This window comes from Nannospalax galili, unplaced genomic scaffold (assembly GCF_000622305.1).
Source record: "Nannospalax galili isolate Female #2095 unplaced genomic scaffold, S.galili_v1.0 scaffold620, whole genome shotgun sequence".
NCBI classification, from domain to species: domain Eukaryota; kingdom Metazoa; phylum Chordata; class Mammalia; order Rodentia; family Spalacidae; genus Nannospalax; species Nannospalax galili.
The window spans coordinates 932,184-956,791 of NW_008346824.1; the positions used below are offsets into that span (position 1 = coordinate 932,184).

At 38.5% G+C, this 24,608-nt stretch overlaps 1 protein-coding gene across 5 annotated transcripts in view; it reads left to right on the forward strand.

Moving 5' to 3' along the window:
- Positions 1-207: 207 nt before the first annotated feature.
- Positions 208-24,608, forward strand: part of Phf20l1 (PHD finger protein 20 like 1) — a 78,346-nt gene continuing 53,945 nt past the window's right edge. For 4 of the 5 annotated variants that reach the window (XM_008843182.3, XM_017800633.2, XM_017800634.2 and 1 more), the window contains exons 1-5: positions 208-503; positions 2,455-2,574; positions 20,460-20,631; positions 20,773-20,857; positions 24,515-24,603. In XM_008843182.3, coding sequence (XP_008841404.1) covers positions 2,492-2,574; positions 20,460-20,631; positions 20,773-20,857; positions 24,515-24,603 — 429 coding nt within the window. In that variant the 5' untranslated portion in view covers positions 208-503; positions 2,455-2,491. The remainder of the gene's footprint in view (positions 504-2,454; positions 2,575-20,459; positions 20,632-20,772; positions 20,858-24,514; positions 24,604-24,608) is intronic. The other variant, XM_008843183.2, reaches the window with a different exon arrangement.

Genomic DNA, 24,608 nt, shown 5'->3' on the forward strand with positions numbered 1-24,608 from the left:
TTGGTGGCCTTCAAGCTCTCACCCCGAAAGTCAGGCTCTTCAGCGAACCAATAGCAGCTCAGAGCCGGCGACGCTGCCTTCCTACGGCGGTTCCCCAGGAGGTCCGCGAAGCCCCGCCCCCAGCGCAGTCCTCCAATGAGCGGTTCGGCGCGAGCCCAGCCCTCGCGCATCACTAGGCGCGGTCCAGCCCGCTTCCGGCGCGTCGCGGGCAGCTGACGTCGCAGGCCGGCGTCGCGTCAGGGCTGGCGGGAGGCAGCGGCGGCGGTGGCGGCTGTGGTGACAGGGATGGTAGCGGCCCCCGTCCGGGCTTAAGGGTCGGACCCCGCTCCCTCCTGCGCCTCCTCCGGCCGAAGCGGCGCCGCGGGCCCGGCTCGCTCGGCTTCTGCTCAATCCCCGGCCGCTGCCCGCGCGGACGCCGAGGCGGAGGCCCGCGCTGGCCGCCCTGACGCGCCCCGGCTCGGCCCCGGACGGCCCGGCTGCTGTGCGGAGACGAGGCCGAGTCGGTAAGAGGCGGCGGCGGGCCTAGTGGCCGCGGGGTCTCGGGCCCGCGCTGTCGGCCGCTCCCCGCGCCCCGCTCCCCGCCACTCGCCGGCCCTATTGTCTGCACGCCGCGCTCCCCGCCTTCCTTCCCCTGCGGGCCGGGCTGTCAACCTGCAGCTCCCGGGCTCCGGGCCAGCCGCCCGCGGCCTTTCCTGGCTGCTCTCGCCGCCCCTCCCGGCAGCCTGGTCCCTCAGCTCCGCGCGGTCTGGCGGTAGTCCCTTGGCATTCCCTTGCTCGTCTTCTCCTTTTCTCTCCCCTCGCTGTCATCTCCAGTAACTTCCACCAGCCTTGTGTTGCTCGCGATCTTTTCGCAGCTCTTCTTTCCGTTTCCACTCCTTTTTGTTTCCTCTGCGTCCTTCCCTCCTGTAATTCAAGTTGTTTTTTTTTTTTTTTACTCCCCCCCAGTAGTTCTTTTGTCAAAGTTCTTAATTCAAATCTCTCCTCATTCTTCCCTCTCCACTCCAAGAGAAAGGAAATAATGCCTTTTCACTCCTTGGTGCCTAAGTGTCACCAGACTTACAGGCTGGAAGTTTGATCTTAGAAAATGTTAGTTTAACTGGTGAGCTGCCTCTTAGTGACTCTTCTTGTGAACAGCAGCAGAAATTCGGATCCGATTTCTACATATTTCAGCAACCCAGTGTTGCACACTGACAAGATTTCTATTAAAAATATGTATGTTCCCGTTACACCCAGTGTACCCTGACCACGATTCTTAGCTTTTGAATACAGTAACACTTGCTGATGCCATGCCAGGATGTTTTCCTACTCACCCTCTGCCAAGAGCTCTTAAAGTTGATCTCCCATTATCAGAGCAAGTGTTGAGGCTATTTCTTCCCTTAGATTCTAAGAGAGAGAGGAATGAGCATTTGGAATTTTGTTTGTTATTTTAAATTGTGACCAAACCATTATAAAACGTTACAGTTTTGTGAGTTTTTTTTTTTTTTTAAAGTTGGAGGGAGCATAGTTAATTAAATAACCTTTAATACACAAACATGTTTTAAGGATTTTCCTTCAACAATAGCAGCTTTATATTCATGATTAGCAGTTGTATTTTAATGAGAACATGCATTCCAATTTTATTTCCATTCCAGTTTTTATACATTGAAAATGCATTCTATTCCTCAATACTCAGTGCTGAAAAAGAGGCCTCCAGTATACTAGGTGCCAGTGTGGTCAGAACAGTAAATGCTCAGCATGTGAATGATCTAGAGAGACGCAGGTTCCCCTTCACAATTTTTTTTTAGAGTTATTTTTATTGTCACTGAGGATACTCTATTGAATTATGGTAGGAATAATTCTAAGTTAAAATCTCGGGCATGTAAAACATAAGAAATGTTTTTTGTAACTATATATGTTGAAAATATCAGATGATATGCTGCGCAGAGGAGAATCATAGTAAGGAAACATGCTAATCTCACAGGAAGAATGGTTAGAGTGTCCTCGGTGGTGTGCCTACATTTCCTCTGTGTTCTTAGTGTTGTTTTTTAAAGGATTGAAACACTGGAAGATTTCTTGAAATTAAATGAAAAACGTGATTAATTTGTTCTCTTTAAGAATAGTACAAGACACTGGGTTGTCTTAATTTTTAAAAGTTACAGTGCTTCCAGTTTCCCTGGGTAGAACTTCCTTAGGCAATTTCCAAGTTAAAACTTAAGGCTTTTAGCCATTCCTACGTTTTAGTGACTCATCTTTCCAGTTATCTTTTTCTGTACTCCTTTCCTTAATGCTGTATCAAGATTGCCTTCATGCTGCATGTTACCCACAGATATTGGTAATTGGTCAGTCAAAAAATTGTCAAATATTTTAACTTAGCATGTATTATTTTAAAAGTCATTTGAATTTTGCCTGTCCTTTGAACCATAGTCCTTAACGCATTTCACGTATCACAGTCTAACTTTTTCTTTTCCTCTTGAGGTATTGAAAAGAAAATACTGAAGAATAGGAACTCAAGATGAGTAAAAAGCCCCCAAATCGTCCTGGAATCACTTTTGAGATTGGTGCTCGTTTGGAAGCACTGGACTACTTACAGAAATGGTATGGAAAATGTAGAACTTTGAGCTGCAGTGCTGTGATCTAGCTCTATGTGAGTCAGTCAATGACTGTTCTACATGTGGCATAAGCATTAATTAGTATAGTCACCTCTTGAGTACATGGGGTTTTAGCTTTCAGGCTTTTCAGAGTTACTGTAGAGTGAGAGGCGAATAGAGAGTATCAGTACCCCTTATTGAGGGAACTGGAGAGGCAATGAATTCACATAATCACCTTCCAAAATTTTGGATAAAAACTTCGATGTGTCTGTTTTCTTGTCGTTTTCCAAAGGTGAGTTTTCAAACTGGAGTGTATTATTAACGGTTAGCATTTTATTTTCAAGTGTACACATCCACCAATATGTCCATTCTTCACTGTCCCACTGAAAACCTAAATCACACCTAAGCTCCTAAAGAGCAGAACCTCAAGGCAGGTTATAACTGGCTGTGGTACTAGAAGTTCAGTCCTCTCAGAACCCCTTCTCACCTTGCTCTGGCCATCTGTGGCAGCTAGTCAGTATAAACACCTTGCATACCCTTTACACAGTTGTGTGGGAAAAGGCTGGTGTGAAGTCACCATGTGGCTAGGAGAAGGGAAATAGCTTGCCAAGGTCACCAAGCCCTGGAGGAGCAGAGATGGGGAATGGGCTCCTCCTGACTAGCTGGCCCATGCTCTGCCTTCTTGACAGATGTCCTCCTCCTGTTCTCAGTCGCTGAAAAGGGCATTTGAGAGCCTCTGTCCTGGCACCTTGCTGCTTTGTTCCTCCTTCCTGAAACTCATTTTGGGGAAGGGTCTAGGTTTAGCTACTCAAAGACTATTTGCCACACAGTTTGCCATTTTTCTCTCATGATAGCTCCATTGAAACCATAGTTGGTACCTTGTAGATTTGCTTGTGTAGATGTGATTTTCAGGAAATCAACTTCCTGAATTGGCAATCACAGATGGAGAAGTCCTGTGTGGTCATGGTATATGACTTGAGACCAGCCCTGGCTTACCTTTCAACATCTAGCCTTAGAACTCAGCACACTTCTTTGTCACCTGGCTTAATAGCCTCAGTCCTGGATTTTGCTTTAGGACAGTTCGGAACTGGACCTTCAGTTTGAGGTTGAGGGACACAGTTTGTTTCTTGCTCCCAGCTACATTTTTTTTTTTAAGGAGCTTGATAATCTCAGCAGGTAGATAGTGTTCTTAAAACTTGGGAAGCACCTGAGAACTAGACAGTAGCTCCTTCAGAGCAGAGCTGATTAGAAAATAGTCTCCAGATACTCCATATTTGAAGGAAGATGGAATGGTGACAGTGGGGAGATGTTCCCTGCCGAAAAACCCTGCATTTAGACCAGGCAACAGAATGGGCCACTTTATGCAGAAATTGGTTCTTGGTTCTAAATCAGCTGAGATCTTTTTACTGTGAAGGGACATAATTGGATCTTTATGAGATGAATATAGAAAGAAAGAATGCTTTTCTTATAATGCTAATCTTTATTGTTGTTTTTAAGTTACTGGTTTGGGGAGTAACAAGTTAGTTCAAATTCATATGTTCTCTTTGGCTTCTCAGCCAATGGAGCTGCCATCGACCAGCTTCCCGTTTTGAAGATGCACATCGTTGATTTCTTCTCAGTGTCTTTCAGAGATAGTAACACAGCTATGGTCTTGATACTGGAAGAATTTACTTCTGGTAGTGAAGTCTCTTCTGATTCAGTGGCCGTTAAATTTATGATTCAGTATTAAATTAAAAAGATTGTTAAAAAGAAATACTTGTTAAGACCACACTTAAATGTGCTTCCCATGTCCTGTATTTTTAGAGCATTAATTTCAGAAAATAAGTCAAGGGTTATAGCTTCTCACAAAGAAATTCTTGCTCAGTAGGTTTTGATGTATAAGTGTTTTACCTGCATGTCTGTAAGTGCACCCACATCTTACAGTGCCCACAGAGGTCAGGAGAGGGCATCAGGGACTAAAGAGATGGCTCAGCGGTTGAGAGCACTGACTGCTCTTACAGAGGGCCCAGGTTTGATTCTCAGCACCCACAAGGTGGCTAACAACCGTCTGTAACTCCAGTTCCAGGGAAATCCAATGCCCTCTTCTTACCTCTGTGGGCATTGCACAACATGGTACACTTACATGCATGTAAGCAATACAGTTATGCACATAAAATAATAAATAAGAAAAAAAGAAAAGGTTGTCAGATCCCCTGAAACTTATGGTTGTTAGCTGTCATGTGAGTCTTGGGCATTGATCATAGATCCTCTGCAAAAGCAGCCAGTGCTTTTAACCACTGAGCCATCTCTCCAGTCCCATGACTTTTAATTTCTTTCAACTCATTTATATAAATATTTGAATACTCTACTTCAGATGGCTCCTTAATAAAGCATTTGGGATTATAGATACATATAGAATATACATACATATGTACATATATATTTGTTTTGGGTAATTCAAATAATTTTAAGATTGATTTTTTTTTTCTCTCTGTTAGTAATATCAGGAACCAGTTAGAGTTGGGTTAGCCTTAAATTTAGTACCAAGTGGTTTACTATAGAATTAAAGTGCTGATATTTACTTAATTTTATATGTGGCACAAAAATTGTATGAGACTTACTGTTTTAGCAGGTTTTATATCTTAAACAAGACAATTATTAACTCTTCTTTATGTCATCCCACTTGTAAAAGACCATTCTCTACAAATTCTTCAAAGTTTTGCTTTAATATCAAGTAAAAGTACAGGATAATTTTGATATTTGAGAAACTTTGACATCATGAAAGCTACAATAATCGTTTAAAATATATTGATAACAACCGTCTCTCACATATTTCATATTAAATGATTTATCATTCAGATGTATTCTGTTTAGTTGGCAAAGTATTGAGTCATTTTTGATATGAATGAATGAATGAATGAATGAATGAATGAGATAGGCAGAGTAGAGCAGGCTGCAAATCTTGAGTACTTTCCCTTTTCTCATCTGAATATCTATTGTGGAATTAGCTTATATGTTGTTATATTTCCATTTAGAGAGAGATACAAGAGGCGCTGGAGAGATGGCTCAGCAGTTAATAGTGCTTGTTGCTTTTCTCGAGGACTCAAGTTCTGTTCTTAGCACCCATGTTGGGTGACTCACAACTGTAACTCCAGCGCCAAAGGATCCATGCTTTCTTCTGGCCTTTGAGCACTTGCATTGACATTCATGCTGACACAGACATACATGTGATAAAGAGAGAAAGAAGGAGAGAGAGGTATAGGCCAAGCATGGTGGCACAGACCTCTAATCCCAGCACTGAGAAGGTTGAGTCAGGAAGATTGTGGTTCAAGACTAGCATGGGCAACTTAGTGTGCCTGCATCAAAAAGTAGACATTTTGAGAGTATAGCTTTGGGTAGAGCACTTTCTGGGCATGTTCCAGGGCCCTGGATTCAAGGCTATGTACCACCTAGACAAACAAAAAAGCACAAAAGTTGGTAATAATGAAATACCTAAAATACCAGTTATTTAATCTGTATCTAACAGGTTTTTCATATATAAAAAAGGAAAATAAATTTTGATGTGTGCCCTAGAAAAAAAAGGATAAACTCTAAATTTAGTGAACAGAAATAAAGCTAAGTTAAGCTCCTACTTTTAGGTTTGGGAAGAATTCATATAAGAAGACTTAATCTATTTCTTGGGAAAAGTAGCATCCATACAGTTTGTATAATAGCACTATCACATACTCCTTAAAGTTCATCAAGATTCCTTACCTTTGAAAATGCACTTTGCATTGTTTTAGTGATTTGTTACTCTGTATTTTCAAAGTAAGCACACAGCTGTGTATGAAAACTCATTGTTGGTTTATCTGAACTGATGGGTACTGACCTTAAGAAGTCATTGTGGGACTTGGCATCTTTACTTTGGTATTTGCTTTTTGATAATTATATCTCTTCCATGCTGACTTAACTCCCATTGAGTAATATGGACTGTTTTAATATTTGGCTATCTTACAGTCTTTCTTAAAACAGTATCCTTAACTTTTCCTGAACAGTCTGCATAAGGACTTTACCATGCTAATGTAGCTAATACAATCAGTCATTTTTACTCTTACTTCCATCATATTTCCCATATTACCTATGTCTGTCTATACTTGGGCATCGAGTTTTATCATCCCTTGACGATAACACCACCAGAAGAAGAATAATGATACAAGTTTTTCAGTCAAGAATGTATTTGAGGAAAGAATATTTAGATTTATATTGAAGCCATGAAGTGGATGAGTTTAAATTTATACAGTAATTATTAATCGTATTAAGTATGGGCAGGTCCTAGTTTAACAGTACTAGTTCTGGCTATTATTAAATTATTTTAAGGTTCAAATACATGTGAATCTAAACTTGCTTTGAATTCTAAAATCTAAAATAATGTAAAAATGGAAGGGAAGAGAGGAAGTTGAAAAATAAATCTCTGGGAACCTGAGGACTTTGGTGTATACACTCTTAAATGGAACATTATTGTTGGCATGAGATGGGCTGGACTCATACAGGAATGAAGTATCATTGCAACAAGCTGGAAGAGCATGGTCTTTTCAAGCTACCCACACAGCTTTGTATTCCCATAGAGTTTTCTTGCTTACAGAGCACTGGTGTGAATATTAACATGTCTCATCATTCAGAAGGTAGTTTGATAAGTGATGAAACTGGTATTGACTATTGATTTAATTGCTGTCTTTTGGTTAGAGTTAAAAGTTATTCTACAGTAAGTGATTTAGTTATGAAAGCAGAACAGATCAAGTAATGTGCTCTGGTATTAGTCTTAAAGTTAAAATATAGAGTCAATTTACGCAGTTCAGATGAGTTATGCTCTTCTGACTTCTTTTGGACTATTTCTATTTAATTCTCTTCTAGATCTAAAGAAAAGGAAAAATGAAAGATTAAAAAGTGTGGAGATGTCTCCAAGTATCAGAGTTTCCTAGAACAGTATAAATTTGAGTGACATGCTGGTCCCACACATTTGGAGGGTTTGAACTGTATGGAACATTTGCAAATGTGAGTGTTTAAGTTGTTCATGAACAGAGTTTTAATAGTGTGAGATACGATCATAGCAGTGAAAAATCCTGTGTAACTGAAAAGAAGTACAAATTTTGTGAATAAAAAGTTATCTTTTTGAGTTGGACGTGGTAGAGATGTGCTATGTGATCTATACTGAGGGCAGGAAACTGCTCCTGAAAATTAGTCATTTTAAAAGTGAAACAATATTAGATGAGTTTGAAATTTATGGGAATTTGAATAACACTTTAGTCTTTTTTTGTTTGGGGTTTTCCCAAAGTTATTATGTAGTTGAAATAGAATTATTATTGTGAATCATTAACTGCCTTTGAAAACCTGATTTCAGCTGTAGTCTCTGAAAAAAAGTGCAGTTGCATATATAATACCAGCATAACTGAATTATATATTAGGTTTATAAGTTCACAGAGAATTTGTTCATGACTATAGATTAAGGACCCTTCTTGCAGAATTTAAATTGAGATCTTCATGATCAGATAGTCACAAATATTGAATCTTAGGATTTTACGTAAACCATTTACTATTATCAGGCAGGCCTGTACTAGTGTACAAATGTTTTAAAATTTAAAAATTCCATAAAATAGAGCTCTGTAAGCTCTGTTTAATGATGCTAAAAATGAGACACTAACACCCCCCCCCACACACACACACACAAATGTGTGAAAAGCAAGATTAGGAAAAGAATAGGGTCGAATCATTCATCTGAGACACACTTGGCCCCAGCTGCTTGTTCTTGATGGCTTGTGCTTCGTTTCATTCTGCTGATTCATTTATAATACAAATTTTTCTGATCTGTACATTTTTTCTTCTATCATGATTTTTTTGAAAAGGAGAAGAAATGGATATTAGAAAAAGTAAATTTAACTAGAAGCCAGAAAATAAGTGTTGTAAGTGCTGTTTTATCATGAACTGTGTGACTAGGATGGGCCTCTCTGCTTTAGTGTCCTCTTGGGAGTGTTACAGGGCAGATGATCATTTAGGCCCTTTCTAATTAAACCCATTTACCTGTTTTCACCTGTTTTGGGTTGACATAATTTTATCTCGTTCATAGATGGACTGCTTGTTCAATACTGCTAGTCACTCAGAAAAATAGAGAAAGGTGAATGTAATTTGGAACTAAAATAGAAGTTTGGAACTAAATAGAAGCATTTGCATGATAGTTTTTTGACTCCAGGTATAGTGAGTTTACCACTATAATCTACTGCCTCTCATAGTTTCCCAAAAGCTTTGAGCCACCTAGCTAAATCTGCTCTGTGAGTATAGGCTAATGCAGTCACTGACTTACTCTAGACATGTGTGTACATGGCACTTAGAAGGGCCCTGTAGTTCCCATGCTGTTTAGAAGTAAAGAACTTAAGCAAGGAAAATTGACTTCAAGTCTGCCTAGCCCACAGAACTTTCTCCTGAGCTTTATGTAGCTGCAAAGTTCAAAACTGACAATTTTATATCCTCCTTCATCAGTTTTTAAAAATACACAGATAGACTCTCAGGCTTGCCCTGTGTGTGTATATGTGTGTGTGTGTGTGTGTGTGTGTGTGTGTGTGTGTGTATGTATGTAATGGCAAGGATTTGGCCAAAAGAAAGGAGAGTTACATATTTATGTGCAGTCATTATTTATCTTACGTGCCTCTTGGAGCATTCTTGTTGAATGTTGTTACTGGGTTTTGTGACATCACACTTGTCATCACGCATTAGATAATGGTTTCAGCTTTGTTGCCGACGTTGACTGTACTAGTTTGTTACGGTAATTAACTAATATGAAGAATGTAATGCTCTAGTTTTGTTCAGTGGCAGACAAGTCAGATGCTGATGTTTCAGGGTATTCACTTTTGGTTCTAAATGGTTTTTTATATTAAATTTATTCATGGTTTGTGGATGTGTGGAGGTCAAAGGACAACTTTTGAGAACTGGTTCTTTCTACCATATGCATTCTGAGGATTGAACTCAGGTCATCAGGGTTGGTGGTGTCTGCCTGCCGAGTCGTCTTACTAGCCTGAAACCTGAATTTTTAACAAAGCTTTGATTAAAGGTGTGGTTTGGGGAAGCAATTTTAACCTTGTGTGTGTGTCAAATTACAGGTATCATAAATTAAAAACCACATATTGAACCCAAGTTTTCTTTATTCAAAGTATTAAACTACAATCTTGTGATGGTTTGAATGATAATATCCCCCATAGGCTCCAAATATTTGGAAATTCTGTCGCCAGGTAGTGGTGCTGTTTTGGGAGGTTTTAGAAGGTGTGGCTCTCCTGGAGGAAGCACGTCACTGGGGGTGGACTTAGAGAGTTCTTAAGCCTTGCCAGATTGCCAGTTGCTCTCTTGTTTCCTGTGCCTGCTGGATGATGTAGAATTTATCTTCTGCCCCTCTTCTCCAGCCACCTCTGCCACCATGCCTCCCCGCCAAGACTGACCATAAGTCCCCTGGAACTGTAAACTCAAATAAACTCTTCCTTCTATAAATTGCTTGGGTCAGTGTTTCTATTACAGCAACAGAAAAGTGACTAATACAGTAATTGGTACCAGAGAGTGGGCTGTTGACTGTGAAGAACCTGATCATGTGGGGTTTTGGAAGAATGTGGAAGGCTTTGGAAATTTGGGCTAGAAAAGTGGTTGATTGCTGTAAGTGGAGCTTAATAGGCCATTCTAGTAGGGGCCTGGAAGAAAGTAGTGCTGAGAACAGTGTAGTTCCAGAGGGAAATAAGGACTTAAGCAGCACTTGGGCTGTTTTGGCAAAGAGTCTGGCTGGAGTCTACCCTCAGGCGGAAGAAATGTCAAGACAGCCTAATGTAGAAATGGTGGCATGGCTATTAGTGGTGAATATTATACAGATTTACAGTGAAAAAGAGCAGATGAGGCAGAAAGAAATACAGAATGTATAGGATGGATTGAAAAGAGCACTAGGAAGATTAATGTTGGAGCCCTGGCATGTGATGGAGAGGATCCCATTGATAAGGAGATTAAAGTGATTAAGGAGGGGCCTAGAGAGTCAAACTTAAAGAATGGAGAGAGTGCCTCCAGGGCAAGTCCACACCCAGTAAAGCCTCCAGTTTGTGAAAGGAAAATGCTGCAGCGGCCACTGAAGAGAAAAGCTTCTAAAATGGATAAAGCAGGCTGGAGTCCACCCCAAACGTGTAGTCAAACTTGGCAGTTCACCTGGTGCTGGCTTTAGAGCCATGAAAGATGGAAGAGTGAAGGGGTCATCAGTTCTTCTGTGATTTCAGAGAGCCTCAGAGGCCAGGCAGTGTGAAGCAGGGATTCCCTGCTTAGAAAAGGCCCTGATAGGTCATTGCAGGAAGCTCTGAAGGTGAAGCCTGGTTGGCAATGGAGACCTCACGATGTTCATGATACCAGAGCTGTGAGGCATCTGCCAAGAAGACCTGCACACGGAGTGGTACCAGCACAGGAGAGAGATGTGTGTTGCACGCAGCAAAGCTAGAGAGGCTGAGCCATCTAAGCCCTTTGGAAGTCCCAAAAGTTGGACGTGGAGCTACTGGATTTGGTGTTTGCCTGCTGGTTTTCAGTCTTGTTTTGGTCTGGTATTTCCTTACTAGGCCTCCATTTTTCCCTTTTGGAATGATAATGTGTATTCGGTTCCACTGTATGTTGGGAGTATGTAATTAGTCTTGATTTTATAGAGGCTTACGGTTAAGATATTTACCTGAGTCTTAGAAAAGACTGGACTGTGGGTTTTTAAATAGTATTGCAACTTAGTATTGAGACTGATAAAGACTATGGGGACTTTTAAAGTTGTACTAAATGCATTTTGCATTTTATATGGTCATGAGCCTATGGGGGTCAGGGGGTAGAATGTGATGGTTTGAATGATAATGTTGCCCATAGGCTCCAAATATTTGAAAATTCTATCTCTAGATGTTGGCGCTGTTTGAGAGGTTTTAGAAGGTGTGGCTCTCCTGGAGGAAGCACATCACTGGGGGTGGACTTAGAGAGTTCTTAAGCCTTGCCAGATCGCCAGTTGCTCTCTTGTTTCCTGTGCCTGCTGGAAGATGTAGAACTTAGCTTCTGCCCCTCTTCTCCAGCCACCTCTGCCACCATGCCTCCCTGCCAAGACGGACTGTAAGTCCCCTGGAACCATAAGCTCAAATAAATTCTTCCTTCTATAAATTGCTTGGGTCAGTGTTTCTATTACAGCAACAGAAAAGTGACTAATACAAATCTCATTTCTAAAATGAAATTGCATTTGTAAATCAAAAACTATGCAATAATTAGAAGCACTGATGGGGCAAATGTAAGAAGACACTCCCGCATTCCCGTGTTTCATTGGGCATCAGAAACCAGCAAACTTTAGTCCTTTCCTTGTGTGGTACTCTGCATCTACATCCTCTGCATCTGATTGGATCCCTGGATTTGACTTCATTTTTTGTGTGACATTTGTTGGAGTACAGTTAAAGGAAGTATGTGGATATTTATTTAATATTTAGAATGTTTTAAAACTTTTCTCATTGGCAAAACAAAACCCCACAAACATTTCAATTAAAAATAGTTTCCTGGGGGGCTAGAGAGATGGCTCAGTGGTTAAGAACACTGGCTGTTCTTACAGAAGACCTGGTTCAAATCACAGCACCCACATGACAGCTAATAACTGTTCATAACTCCAGTTCCAGGGGATCTAACAGCCTCTTCTGTCCTCCGTGGTCATTGCACGACACGGGTGCACATAAAATAAAAATAAAATATTTTTTAAAAGATTAAAAAAATATATTTTCTGAGGGCTGGAGAGATGGCTCAACAGTTAAGGCTACTGACTCCTCTTGCAGAGAACCTGGGTTTGGTTCCCAGCTCCCACATGGCAGCTATAACTCCATTTCCAGGGGCATCCCATACCCTTTTCAGGCCTCTGTGGCCATTGCATGTGACACAGGTGCACATACATACATGTAGGCAAAATACTCATACACATTACATAAAAATAAACCCCCGATTTTTAAAAAATGTTTCCCATGCATCATACTCAAGTATAAGTTAATTAAGTGATATACAACACAGGCACACATGCAAGGTACTGCACAAAATTCATTGAATTTTGGTAGACTTATAAAGAACAAACACAAATCAGGAAGTCTTGAAATACCTGCTTATGGGTTTTGGTTTATTGGTTAAGCATAAAATTGTATTATCCTAAATTAACAAATTTTATTTTTAAAATATTTTCTTTCGTTCTATAAAAAATACCCTAGATTTCCTGTCCTAATTATTTATATTATGCCAGTTTTAACTGTTAAAAATTAGCTAATTCCTTGTTTCTGTTTCATTTTAATAATGTGACATTTCATATTTAGATTTGAGATTCAGTTCTTTTGAGAAATTTTAGAAGCGCCTTTTCCATTAGTTTTTTAATGCACAGTGGGTATTTTGTTCAGTATAATAAAAAAAAAACTGTTATACCCTTTTGACTAACAAAAACACTTTAGGTAGGTTGTTTATATAGGAAGCAGATTATTTGCAAGAAAAAAAAAACATTTCATTTTTGTGTTGTTTGCAGTACTTCTTTGGTAAGAACTTTCTAGATTTGAACCACCACAGTTGCAAGAGTTGAACATTAGGTACACATTGCAGAATCTCTGACAACTGAATGGGAAGCTTTTATGGACCCAAACATCTGCATTCAGGCGTCCATCACTTGTTACCTCTTTAACTTGAACAAGTCACTGAACCTTTAACCCTGGTGACCTCCCTTTAAAAAGTGAGAAAAGTTGGGTCTGTGGTATATATACCTTTAATCCCAGTACCCAGGGGGTTGAGGCATGCTTTTGAGAGCTAGCTCAGCTTGGGCTGCATAATAAGACACTCTCTCCAAAACAACAAAACAAGTGGGGAAGTGGTGCCTCGTGTAAAGGATCCTTTGACAGTTAAACCAATAATGCACTTGGAAGAGATTAAGAGCTTAGCTCAATTTCTGCCACATGGAGTAAGCATTTGCTAAACATCATTAAGTAAGAAAGTAGTGTCAAGTGAAACAAATCAATGTAAATTCATAGACCTGATCAGTGGGGGATGATCAAAGATGACTATAGGAAGAACAGAGAATATTAAAGAGAGTTAGACAGCTACATCCTGCTGGAACTCTTGAATTTTGCAGACATGATAAAAAAAAAAAACAAAACAAAATAGTCTGGTTATACAGGCTTAGACAAGTTGTTTGAAGTGCATAAACTTTGAAACAAGTACTGGCAAAAGGGAGAGTATGTTTTAGTCGAGGTGGAAATAACTTTCTCTTAGGTGTGGAGAAATCTGAGGAATAACTGATGAGAATGTTTAGAATTCACTGTTAGAGAAGATAGGATTTTGACCCACAATCTATTATCTGAATACTCATGACGTTCTAGACCATTTCATTTTTATTCCATTTTAGAATATCATTTGAATTAAGATTTTGTTTTCATTGTGTTGTTTTTAAAGTATAAAGAAAATTGGATACTGGCATAGCAATACTGTTACATTTTCACTAAAAGTGTATTCAGTGAGTTGAATGGGTAAGGAAATTGCAAAACATAATTCTTCCAGGTAGCTAAAAATATTAGAGAGTTTCTAGGTTACAAGAATATTGCATTTGCTTTGGATTCCATTTTACCCTGATTTTTATTTGGCAAATAACCCTCTACCTGACAGTCACATGTAAGGCAGTTCTTACCCCTCTATTTCTGGCTCTCCTAGTAGGTGTTAGTTTTTTTAATGAATACGTTATAAGTGAGATTTTTATTCCATAATAGTTGTTAATCCTTCCTAGGATTCTTATGTTTAACTCATTTCAAATTTATTTCATATATTATCATCCTTAAAACTGAAAGAACTATCTTATCCAAGAGAACATTCTTTTTTAAAATATTCTTTCTGTATGCTAGTATAATACTGTATCATTACTCATTATATTGCTATTATGATTCTCCTTGAATATATGAAATAACTGTTAATTTCTAAATTATATGTTATAAATTTTATTATCAACATAAATAAGAAAATAACTTACTTAAAAATATTACTTGAAAACTTAATTGGGACAAGTTTTTAAAAAGCTTTTGCCATTTTGATTAACACAACAGTTATTCAAATTTATTCAACTAATTCATAGCATATTCTGGTCATATTCAGTGTGTTATAACTTAATGGTAGATGGTTGTTAACTCTGTCCTTGGGCTCAAATGCAGAAGATTTATAAGTATATCAGGAAAATTTCCATATTATTTTCCTGTGGTTGACTTTCTTTATCAACATGGGTTAAAAAAAATCTGGATATATGAAACTAGGTGACAAGTAAGATTGAGTTCCTTAAATACAAATAGTGTTTGTTTTATTGTTATTCCAAAATGCTGTTTTAAACTTTAACCCATCAGATGATGTTTGTAGCATAGCTGGATGCCTGCCCTTTCTTTTCTCTGTTCTCCAAGGGTAATAAACAGAGCACTGAAGGTAGTAGATGTTCTTACCTTGCACAAGGATTTCTCCATGGACATCACTTTCAAAATCTGATACAGCCTAGGAATCTCCATCTCTGAGGAAAACTCATTCTGAAGAAAACCTACAGTTCATTAAGAACTAGATATTGGCCAAAGAATTTAGCTACACCAGACACATGATCTTTTGCAATAAAAGAGTTCCTGGACTCTTGACCTAGTGGATAAGTCAATATAGCAGTGAGTAGTGTAAACCATGTAGGAACTCACATGTAGTGGTGACTCCCATCTTAGATTTCTGTTTCATTTGATTTGCCATCACTTGAGAGTTGATTCGATTGGGAACTGATAACGGCATGTCAGGTGTAGCTAACTTCTTTGGCCAGTGTCTAGTTCTTAATGAATTGTGGGTTTAGTCTACAATCTGTAGATACTGTTACTCTCTGAAGAATCTTCTAAATTGGAAGCACCAGTTATGGTGCTAAAATTATAGACTTCAGATGAGGCAGTAAATGTGAGAGTTCAGAGAACGTAAAAATGTTTTATGACATTGCTGAATTTGTAATATTGGCCATGGTTTAATTTGGCCATCAGAGAACTTAGATTTGGAAAGAATCACATACCAGTTTTACAAAGGTCACTTAATGTTAGCAAAAATTATTTTCAAGTCAGATTCTCAGTATTTTGGGGTCTTTTGCATTTATATTAGCCAGAAAACCTAGAATTTCTTTTAGGGGGAACTGTTTTTCTTAGTTTTCTGAAAGGAAATTGTCTCCAGGGTTAGGCATAAAAAACATAGAAAAGCAGAGTGGACCCAGAGCCCTGCAGGAAATTCCTTACTTTGGAGGCCAGTAAACCCCATCCGTCTAGAATGCAGTGTCTGCCTTGTGAGATGGGATTATTGCAGGTAGGTAGATCATGGAAACTTATTTTTCAGTAACGAATGGTAAGTGTTCAGAGAGCTTTACGTAGCATTTTGGCACTGAGGAGTCATCCTTTTGGTGAGGTTCACCTTCATCTCTTTCTGTTGAACCTCGAGATGAGGCAGCTGTGGTGATCTTCTCTTACAGCTAGTCATTTTGGTGTCGTACCTCTTACCTGACACTCTGAACTCTTAAACACTAATCTTTTACTTAAATCCTTTCCTGAATCATTCATAAATGTCTGGGACTGAGCCTAATCACTATTCCTTACTTTAACAGCTTTCTATGATTCAGCCTTTAAAACGACACAAACAAAAACATTGACACCATATTTTCCAAATTCAGGGGGAAAAATCTTACATTCATTTCACAATCAATTATAGTAGAGTATAAATAAGCCATTAAAATAATATTGTGCTTCAAGATATGGAGGCATTTTGAATGCATGTACTCAAGAATATTTTTCTTTTCCTGTGTGTATCAAAACACATACTAGTATGGGCCATCTGCTAGAGCACAGGAATCATTTCACTGTACAGAACTATATGTGAATTACCATATGTGAAATGTGTATTTTACATATTGGAAAGGTCTTAACAAATTTTTTCCTTCCTAAAGTATAACTGATGACCAAATTAAGCATAAGTGTTAGTGACCCCCCTCATTGTTTGCAGAACAAAGGGTCATTTCAATTAGCTTGCTATTTGATAGCAAGCCAACCAGTTTAATTTGATGGCCTGCTGCTCTCCTTTACCCACCTTACTGATACTTATGCAGTATAGCCAGATAGAATATTGCTCTTGCCTTTAATTAAGTACCCCAAAATATCTGAACATGAGGATCTTAAGGACAAACTACATCTTACTTGGCTCTACATCCTAAGTGGCTGTGTTCTCACCTAGAGTCAAATGATGGTTTTATTTGGGGGCGGGGGGGGCGGGTTGGGGGTTTTTTTTGGTCTTTTTGAGACACCATTCCCGGCAAGTCAAATGATATTTTTAAGTAATTGAACATTGAATGAATTATGTTCTGTGTTTACATTACATTTGAATTCTGCTTCAGTGTAAATCCTTAAATTCTCCATCAAGTCCAATATGGATGTCTCCTAAGAACCTTTAGTGGACTCCTTGATGCTCTTGAAAATACTGAAGCATGTGAAATAAATTTTTGTGTACACTTAACAGTTTTCCTATCTCTGTTACCACTTGGATGTAGGTCTTACTCCATTCCTCCTATTGGTATAGAACAGAGGCTTCTGTGCCAGTTAGTCTTTGCTTTGAAATTATGTTTTGTATTCTGTTAAAGGATACTATGCTAGCTATGCCTTGGACAGAAACCAAGATATGTGTATAAAGAACAATAAACAGTAAGCAAAGAAGATAGTATGATACACAGGACAGTATGTCTTCTAATCCAGCTCAAAGCTAAACTCAATGATGAAAGAATTTAATTACGTTTCTTTTTTTAATCTACCAACGGGGCTTCTCTTGAAATCCCAAGAGTCATGTGCTTGCTAGGCAAGGAAGCCTTCTACCAGTGAGCTAAACCTTCAACCCTCCTTTTGTCTTATTAGATACTTAAATATATGCCTAATGGATGAACAAAAAAATTGGACATTCTTGATAATGATAATTCTGACACCTTAACCTTCAATATTTGATTAGTAAAAATAGATTTGCATTATTTATTTAATCCTTTGCTGTGGCCTAGGTATATATTCATATCATTCTTAAGCATTTATGTAGAAACTATAGCCCTGAACAGTTTCCCCAAGATGTAATTTTTGATGTGACTGTTGCTACAGGCATCCTTTCAGTGAACAGAATTTGAAATATTTTAGGAAAACCATAAGTTGCTTTAAAATAACAGTCTAGGCCGGGCATGGTGGCACATGCCTTTAATCCCAGCACTCAGGAGGCAGAGGCAGGTGGATCTCTGTGAGTTCAAGGCCAGCTTGGTCTACTAGTGAGTTTCAGGCCAGCCGGGGCTACTGGGAGACCCTGTCTCAAAAAAAGACCAAAAAAAAAAAAAAAAAATCAATCTAGATTTACATTATTTAAACTCATTTAGATTTTGATTCTTTATGCAATTAAATCATGTTATGAAATTAGAGATGTATTTAACTGTGACTGTGGACTATTCTCACTTTGAAAATGTTTTAAATATGTAGAATTGCACACATTTAGATTTTGAAGGAACCTAGAGAGTAAACTTGTTTTTTGCTCCAAACTTAAATGATAAATTAAGTGAAATTGGGAGTTCTTAGGTATTTAAGGAAATTTATCAGTTTTTATAATCACTAGAAAATTATCTTCATAGTACATCAGTGGGTAGTAGATGTTGAAAGTATAGGGCATCCTTGTCAATTTCCCTTTATGCTGCTGACAATTTTTTATCTAAAAGAAATCGAGAACAGCAAGAGAAATACTGCAAAAGATGATTGTAGTTTTTGATTCTAAATGGGCTGTGTAGGCATGTCTACCCAGGAAATGTTAAGCTCCTAGATTTTTGCAGCATGATGCTTTTCTGTAGCAGAGTTATTTACACCCACTTCTTCCCAAAGACTATAAGACATAAGGTTATAGGGAGTCAGTAGCTGTCCTAGTTCTCAGGATACATGAAGATTGTCTTCCATCATATCACTTGGTATTTTTGTTGAACACTGCTCCAGTGGCTTTTCTGTCTTCTGTCGTTGTCTCAGCTGCAGGGCACTCTGCTCAGGCCTGTTACCTCCAGTGCTCACAGGCTACAGTGGCATTCCAGATTCATGTTCCTTAGCTGTGTTTTGTCTCTAGCAGTGTTATATAAACATTTTGTGATGGACATTTCTCTTAAGTTTGGTAAAGTCAGGTGCTTTACCTCCTGAAAGCACCAGTAAGTCTTTAATAAACAGTTTAATTTTTTAATCCAGTATTTCCCTAGAGTATTTGGCATTGGGACCTTCCTATGGCACATACCAGTGCCTCTGCTGTTATGACTGCTCTCAGCACCCAGTTTGGGAACCTGTATAGAGAGACTATTAACATGAGAAATGCTGTAAGAGCAGCAGAATGCAGAGGCAAGAAGTCTGCACAGGATGAGCAGGTACATGTTGAACAAAGCCCGAGCTGTGAGGATACAAAGGACAGGAAGTGCAGCGTAAGGCTAGGAGAAAGGAGAGAAAGGACAAAAGCTTGTGGCTTGTTGGACCATGATGTGTTTGGGGTGATATGAACAGGTCAGTATCCTGCTACAAAGATGGACTTAGCCAAGAACTAAGAAATGTCAGGAAGATTTAGGCCATTGACATGTGCAATTCACTGATTGCTAAAATCGGTGGTGACTTCAAAGTTATAGTGACTTTATGTTTAAAGACAGTTTTTCATAGAAAACAAAGATTCCGAATTTAACAAAAAACAGAAAAATACGAGATAAACTATTTGCTATTGAGTTCTTAATGCTATTCATATTTTTTAAATGGAGTCCTCTGTGAACACTTTAATGTAGTACATTAGGAATACCATTCCCTATAAAAGGTGAACTAGTTTTCTGTTTTGAAATTAATCATAGAAGAATTGTTACACATGAAGGTGGAACAATCAGATATTTTTATATTTTTAAATTTAAAAATCTTGCTGGGTTTTTCCTTGCCATCATTGATGCTTATTTTAGAATAGTGCAGAATATAGAAAAATAAAATGTATGCTCATACCATACAGAGGTATAGACTGGGAGATGGCTCAGCTGTAAGTACGAGGACCTGAGTTCCATTCCCAGAACTCTTGTGAAACGACTGGAAGTGTGGGGGCTGCTTATGATTGCAGCACTAGGAAGGTGGAGGCAGGCAGATCCCTGGGACCCGCTGGTCAGCCAGCGTAGCTAACTTGGTGAGCTTCAGGCCAGGAAAACAAAGTAGATGGCATGTGAGGAATGATAGCTGACATTATCCTTTGACTTCCACTTGTGTATGTATGTACATGTGTATTCACATACACAAACGCCCATCCATATACATAAGCATGCACACATACAACAAGAAACAGATGTACATATGTTGGCATAATTTCTAAACTTACATATTTATAATTTTAAATATAGTGTTTGACACTTGAAGATCAATATACCCCATTCAGAGATGCCATTGTTTGTGTAAGTATAAAAAGTATTCAGCTTTTCCAACCATATTTAAATAGGGTTCTATTTTCTTATTATGAATCATACTTTGAAGAATCGAACTACTGTTTCCAAAGAATAGGAATATGTTTAAGGCTCTTGATGCATTTAAACACATTGGTTTCTAAAAGAGCACAGCACTTTGTACTTCCATGGGGCGTGTATTAAAGTGTTCATTATCTCAGCTCCTGTGAGCAATAATTTAAAAATGATAATAATGATTGTGTAGGTTTTGTGAGTTTAGTAGTTTAAAAATAGGATATACTTACTATTTTTCTCATAGTTTTAGTTGTAAGTAATAGTTAATAAAGTCTTTCTATTTGTGATTTTCTGTATACAGATATGAGTTATTCTTGATATGGGGCTTTTTTATTTTATAGGTATCCATCACGAATTGAAAAAATTGACTATGAAGAAGGCAAGATGTTAGTTCATTTTGAGCGCTGGAGTCATCGATATGATGAGTGGATTTATTGGGACAGCAACAGATTACGACCCCTTGAGAGACCTGCACTAAGAAAAGAAGGGCTAAAAGATGAGGAAGATTTCTTTGTAAGTAGTAAGCTTTTCCTTGTTACTTTTCTAGACATAGAATGACATTTTTAAAGGATTGTGTTAAATTTGACAGAAGCCTGTTTTTGTTAAGGACATGTTTATTATATATGGAATTGATCTAAAAAGTTGTTTGAATAGGATTTTAAAGCTGGAGAAGAAGTTCTGGCTCGTTGGACCGACTGTCGCTATTACCCTGCCAAGATTGAAGCAATTAACAAAGAAGGTATGCACCTGAAATGATTGGAGACATAGAATGGGGCCTGTAGTAAAATGTCAGAGTTTTAAATTTCAGTTAATGTATTTAACTGTTGCATATAAGTTTTCTTATTTTATGTTCTACTGAGTGCATTTCTTGCTCATATTCTTTATGGGAATGTTTGTTACATATTGTATAGAGTGACCTGACACATGACTTAATGACTTGAATGAACTGGTCTAGTTAATAGAAGTAAATAGCTGCTTAAACATTTTCAACTTTGAGTTACAGGCATATATGCATCTTATTTCTGCTTTTCTAGTTCCAGTTTTTGTGACAAAATTATATTTATGAGTGTTTCAGCCAGTGTTAGGGAAGGTTAAAGATAAAAGGTGATTCAAATCAGCTCAGCTCGGGAGGAAAGAACTATGTGATTTGTGGAAGGGGTATTCTTTATTATATGTTTCTTCTACCATTCCATGATATCTGTGGGTAATTGGTTAATTTTCCTAATAACCTTTTGTAGACATTCGTTAGAATATTCAGCACTGACCAAGTCTTATTGAAGTGATCAGAAACTGAAAATAGCACAGAAATTGGGTGTGTCAGTGTGATAGGAGTCTGGGAAATCTTTCAGACAGATAATAAACTTAGAAGAAATAATTTACTAATTAATTTGGAAAGGCATAGGAATTGACACTTGTAGAAAATATACTTAACCTGGTTTTCAAGCTTCTCATTTAAGAATCTGTTTAGAACACTTGTGAAATAGTTGAAAGTATATTTTTCAAATTATTTATGTATTTCTTTTCAATCATAATTCTTTCTTAAACCTGACCAATAAGTATTGTTAAATTGATAAATTTACTGATTATTAATAGTTAATGTTTTTTCAAAGAAACTAGCACAAAATTGAATGACAACTTCTTTGCAAGGACCTCTGATCTGTGGAGGGGATACTTCTTTAAATAGAGTCCCGAAAGACCCATAAGTTAGGTAAAGACAGGATACAAGGACTTTGTTTCGTGTGGAAAGTGGGAAAAGAGAAAGATGGCAAGGATCAACATGAGGAGTTTCCAGAATCTTGCCAAATGATTTAAATTCTATTTGGAAATGATGAGAGCCATAGAAAAACTTTAAACTTGGGATTTAAAAACAAGTTTGAGGGGCTGGAGAGCTGGCTCAGAGGTTAAGAGCACTGACTGTTCTTGCAGAGCACCTGGGTTTGGTTCCCAGCACCTATATGATGGCTGATAACCATCAGTAACTCCAGGTCCAGGGGCTTCAAAGGATGTCCTTTTCTGACTTCTGCAGGCATTGCATGACATGGGTACACTTAACACACATGCAGGCAACACACTCATACACATAAAATTAATAAAATATATTAAAAAAATAAAACTAAGCTTGAGATAAATAGAAGACATTTGTGCCATTTTACAAAGCTCTTAATATCGTTTAATTGTTGAACTGGGTTGGAACCACAGGAAAGATAATGGCTTTATTTCTAGTGGTTACCTACTGCAAGCAGAGGTGAGAGCCCGGCCTTTATTTCTCCTTTTCTTTTTGGGCCCTTGTTGAGCTATGTTCTGCAGCTCATTCATCCAAGTCTTGGACCCAAAGCCCTTCAGTGTCCAGTCTGGAGCCTAACCAGTTTGCACTTTTAGGTGTTTGTCACACAGCTTATAGAAGTGAAGAAAGAGCAACACAAAAATCTATGGATATAAGCATAAATATTTAGAAGGCCATTTGATGATTTGATTTTTTAGCAAAACAGCATCATTAATGGGTTCCCCTCTTTGGCCTATGGCTTCTCTAGCCAAGGATTTGGTAATATTAATAGTACCAGGCATGAACCTGTAAAAAGGGCCTCAAATCCAGTCAAGAGAGCAGTTGGAGGGAGGGAATAGAATTCGGATATGATCAAGATACAGATACATTGTATCCCTTTGTAAAATTTTCAAAGAAAAAAAAAAGTATAGAAAGGGGTATAGGATGTGTGGACTAGAGTAATCAGGGAATAGCTTGACAATGGTCACTGAAGAGTGGTTAGACTTAGTACAGTTAAAGGAAGGGAGAAAGCATCATAGGGGAGGAAACCACATGAACAAGGGCTGGAGGGACTAAGGCTCTGCCAGTGGCTCAGCAGCATAGGTTTCTATGGAGTGCCATGTGGAGGAAGAAACAGGCAGTTGCAGGAATGATGGTAGCACACACTGTGCATACAGTTTGGCATTCTCAGAAAGTTAAATGGTCTTCACATTCTTTTTTTAATACATTTTATTTATTATTTTTATTTTATGTATAAGAGTGTGTTACCTGCATGTATGGAAGTGTACCCATGTCGTGCAATGCCCATGGAGGTCAGAAGAGGGCATCAGGGATTGTTAGCTGCCATGTGGGTGCTGGGAATCAAACCTGTGTCCTCTACAAGAGCAACCAGTGCTATTAACTTCTGAGCCATTTCTCCAGCCCTTGTCTTCACATTCTTGCTGTTTACCTGTCATTTGTTTTCCTAGCTTAAGTTTAGACATTTTTGATATTTAGCATTATGCTAAGTGTAGAAAAATACTAAATCAAATTATGTCATTCATGTTACAAAAATGAAAAATAGTTTTAGATATATGCCATTGGCTGGTGTCGGCTTCACAGCTATTGATAACGATGGCACTTCCTGTCTGTGCTTCTTTTCTCACCACCAGGTATCTGTTCACTTAAAGTGACACTCTTTCCATAGTGTAAAGCCCACTTGGTGTTTTCTAGTAGCCCTGTCTGGCACTAACTTGCTAACATGAGGTCTACCACAAAAAGTGGCTGTGCTTCAGGGTTTACAAGCAGATAGAAGCCTGAAGGAAATCTGGAGTCCCGAAAGCAGGATGAGTTGTTAGGAAGGGCACAACTAGCTGCAGAAGACAGCTCAGGAGAGACAGTTGTGCTGCAGAGCTGAGGGCATCCTTGGCTCCTCTAGAGCTGGTTGTGTCCATCTGTAGAAGACTTTCATTGTGGTGGTTTGGAAATGATTTTCTAGCTTAAACTTGCTCTGGAATCTGTAAGTCTTGTGTGCCAGTTCAGAACTATCAGAAGTAATCCTTTTGGGAAAATTAATGTTTTTCACATGTCAGATCTTTGTCTCCATTACTTATTTTAAAAGAACATTTTCCAGAGACTCACCCAGTGATCATTCCTGTAGCAGTACTATGTTTTTGTAAATAGTGGTTTTAGTTTTTCAGTTTTTTTTGAGACAAGGTCTCCCTGTAGTCTCAGGTGGCCTGGAACTCGCTATGTAGACCATGCTGGGCTCCATCTCACAGAGATCCATCTGCCTCTGCTTCCCTAGTGCTGGGATTAAAGTTGTGCCTCACCAGTTGGCATGATTTTATTTTTATGAGATAAGTCTCATATATTTTTACAAAATAAAATTTAAAGTTCTTCAGCAAAAACAAAAGTTAATGGAACTAAAATGTAATTTGTACATGTTTTAAGGGTAAAATTAGTTCAGAGTTGTTTTTTAAGACTGAGAGAAAATGTCCTTAAAAAATTCAGCAGAGTCCTTGAAAAGGATGTATGCTTGTGTTATTGTAACCATAGAGCATTTGTACACACCAGGCCACCACCTGTTAGCTTCCAGGTTCCTCCACAGAGTCGTATGATACTTTCTAATTATTCTGACTGCTCCTATTTCAGGCACATTCACAGTTCAGTTTTATGATGGCGTAATCCGTTGTTTAAAAAGAATGCACATTAAAGCCATGCCTGAGGATGCTAAGGGGCAGGTAAG